The 2595-nt window shown below is 38.0% G+C and overlaps 1 protein-coding gene across 1 annotated transcript in view; it reads right to left on the reverse strand.

Annotated features, from left to right (window-relative positions):
- Window positions 1-1325, reverse strand: part of LOC119591005 — a gene marked incomplete in the record, with an annotated part of 1712 nt that extends 387 nt beyond the window's left edge. Inside the window, 1 exon segment of the mRNA XM_037939738.1 lies at window positions 1-1325. Within this exon segment, the coding sequence (XP_037795666.1) occupies window positions 15-1298 (1284 nt within the window).
- Between the last annotated feature and the right edge of the window lie 1270 nt (window positions 1326-2595).

The raw sequence follows: 2595 nt of genomic DNA on the forward strand, positions 1-2595 counted from the left end.
TACACTTTGAAAAATTAACTTGGAACAGTTGGCGTGGATCCCGTTGCTTCATTGACCGATGTTGTCTTTTCAAGATTGGTTGCTGCGTCCTCTAGGCTGTCGACCAAATCTTCACCCATCTGCTTGCTTTTCTTAAGAAGAGTCAGAACTTCATAAAATTCTTCCAAAGAGAATTTCTGCTCTGCGATTATCTTCCACAGATCATATGCATTCATTCTCAAACTTTCAAACTCGAACTTTATATCGAATTCCATAGAGTCAACATCACTGATATTATAAGGCGTAGCTGGCGTGGCATTAAATGTTGTATTGGAATCCATTATAGTCTGAGTTGCCACAAGGCTTACATTCTGGGCATCTCTAAGCGCTTCTACTAAGCGCTGTGCGACACAATACAAACTTTGTGAACTGTTGCATTTTTCTGTCTCTGCTCGAGTAGAATTTATAGTAGATGCATTAGAAGGTGGTGTGCTTGTGGACTCCATTGATGTGAAATTAGCTGTTTCGAAATCCCTTGTCTCAAATGTCTGAAGCACTGTGATGGCGTATTCTATTAAAAGATTCAATTGTCTGAGGAATCTGATGTGCATTTTGTATGTGGAAGCAATGTGAATTTCAAAAGCATTAGCAAGCAACAGGTCTAGTGCCTTGGAAGTTGATTCATATTTGTCTAAGGTCGTCATTTTTAAAAGAGAGATGCTGTAGCTATTTAAGAGTCTCTCATCTGTCCCCCACAGATCCTGAAGATGAGAAAAGTGTGAATTCATCCTATTTACCTGGTAGATGTTTACTGCCCCCCAATCTTTTAGAAGGGCTTTTATAGACGAAATAGTGCATTGAAAATGTTCTAATATTTCTTCACCTTCTGATTGGGCGTTGCCTATTTCGTCGACGGCAGACTGATTTTTTGTTGCATAGACATTTTCCAAGAGATCCAAGTAACGGGACAAAGATGCTTTTCCCAATGCATATGCATAAATTTCCTTCCTTAGGTATGCTAATGATCTGGCTTCCGTAAGTATTTCTTCTAAATGTGACAGAAGAGTGATATCTGAATCAAGTAAACTATACTTCCACATGTGGAACCAAGGTAACTCTTGGCCCTGTAAAGGCAAAAACATTTCAAGTTCTTCATTCAGATGTTTAAAGGCAGTGACCGATACACTGTCAATTGCATTTTCATTAAAGGTCCACAACATCAGTATGGAGCTTCCTTCTTCAAATGCATAAGTATTAACTATGTTCTGAATAATTTCTGTTTCATTTGTAATTGGCACCATAACTGTAGAATAGCTCATCGAAGAACCAATATATGTTTCGTTTTCATTTCCAGTGATTATATCAGACCACTCTCGTGTGGTGATATTGTCTGTAACTGGTTTTATAAATGCAGTTGTCGAAAAATTTCCTGAGGAGCCAATATATGTGACGTTGACATTCTCACTGGTCTTTCCTGTGTGGTGATATTATCTGTAACTGACTTTGTAAATGCAGTTGTCGAAAAATTTCCTGAGGAGCCAATATATGTCTCGTTTCCATTCCCAGTGCTCATATCAGACCATTCCTGTGTGGTGATATTAACTGTAAATGGGTCGGTAAATGCAGTAGTCGAAGAATTTACTGAAGCGCTCATATTATATGTTTCTTCTTCATTTCTGGCGATCATATTAGACCATTCATGTGTCTTGAGCGTTGCAAGATTTACGAATTTCGTCGCCACTTTGAGCTCAAGAACCTTTGTGCTTGCTCTACCATATGGCTTCAGTAATCTAACAGAGGAAGTTAGTGACTCCTTGAACTTTTCTAGATGCTCAATTACACCGGCCACTGTTAAGGGATTGATTGATACGCCTGTTTCCATTAGTGCCTTAACTTTGAATGCAATATCTGCTACGTGATGCAGTACCCCATGATGGACTGCCTCTACAGATTGAAGTGAGTCGGTAACTGTATATATATCAAAGAAAGTTGACTTTATTTGTTCATTTGATACATCGAACTGAGAAGTACCTGCAGGTGCTCTTGTATCATCAGTAGTTATTTCAGCATGAGGAGCAAGTGTGGCTGTGCTGTATCCTTCAGATCGCAAAGTATTTGTAGTTAGTTTTGCTCCCTCAGAAGTACGTGTCATTGCGCTGAATTCATCACTGAATGTTTCAGATTGTAAGGATTTGTAGTTGCTTTTATTTCATCAGAAGTTATTTCAACATATGGAGTAGATGTGCTTGATTCATCACCAATTCCTTCATATCTTGAAGTATTTGTGGATGTCTTTGTTCCATCTGTAGTTATTTCAGTTTCTGGAGTAAGCATGATTGTGCTCGATTTATCAAATGCATTATATCGTGGACTGTATGTTGTAGCTGTTGTCCCATCAGCAGTCATTTCATCTCCACTTTCTAGAGCTTCAATCCACTGAGATATCTCTTCAAATACATTTACAAGTTCCTTATAAACAAATAGTTTATCTGATGCAAAACTAAGCTCATATTCAGAGATGATGATGTCAAATTGGTATTTCCCTGCTTTTATATTTTGAATTTCTTCATACTGATGCAAATGTGTTAACAGGAATCCATAAGTATTTTTGATGAC

The sequence above is a fragment of the Penaeus monodon genome, chromosome 28 (genome assembly GCF_015228065.2).
Source record: "Penaeus monodon isolate SGIC_2016 chromosome 28, NSTDA_Pmon_1, whole genome shotgun sequence".
Lineage (NCBI taxonomy): Eukaryota > Metazoa > Arthropoda > Malacostraca > Decapoda > Penaeidae > Penaeus > Penaeus monodon.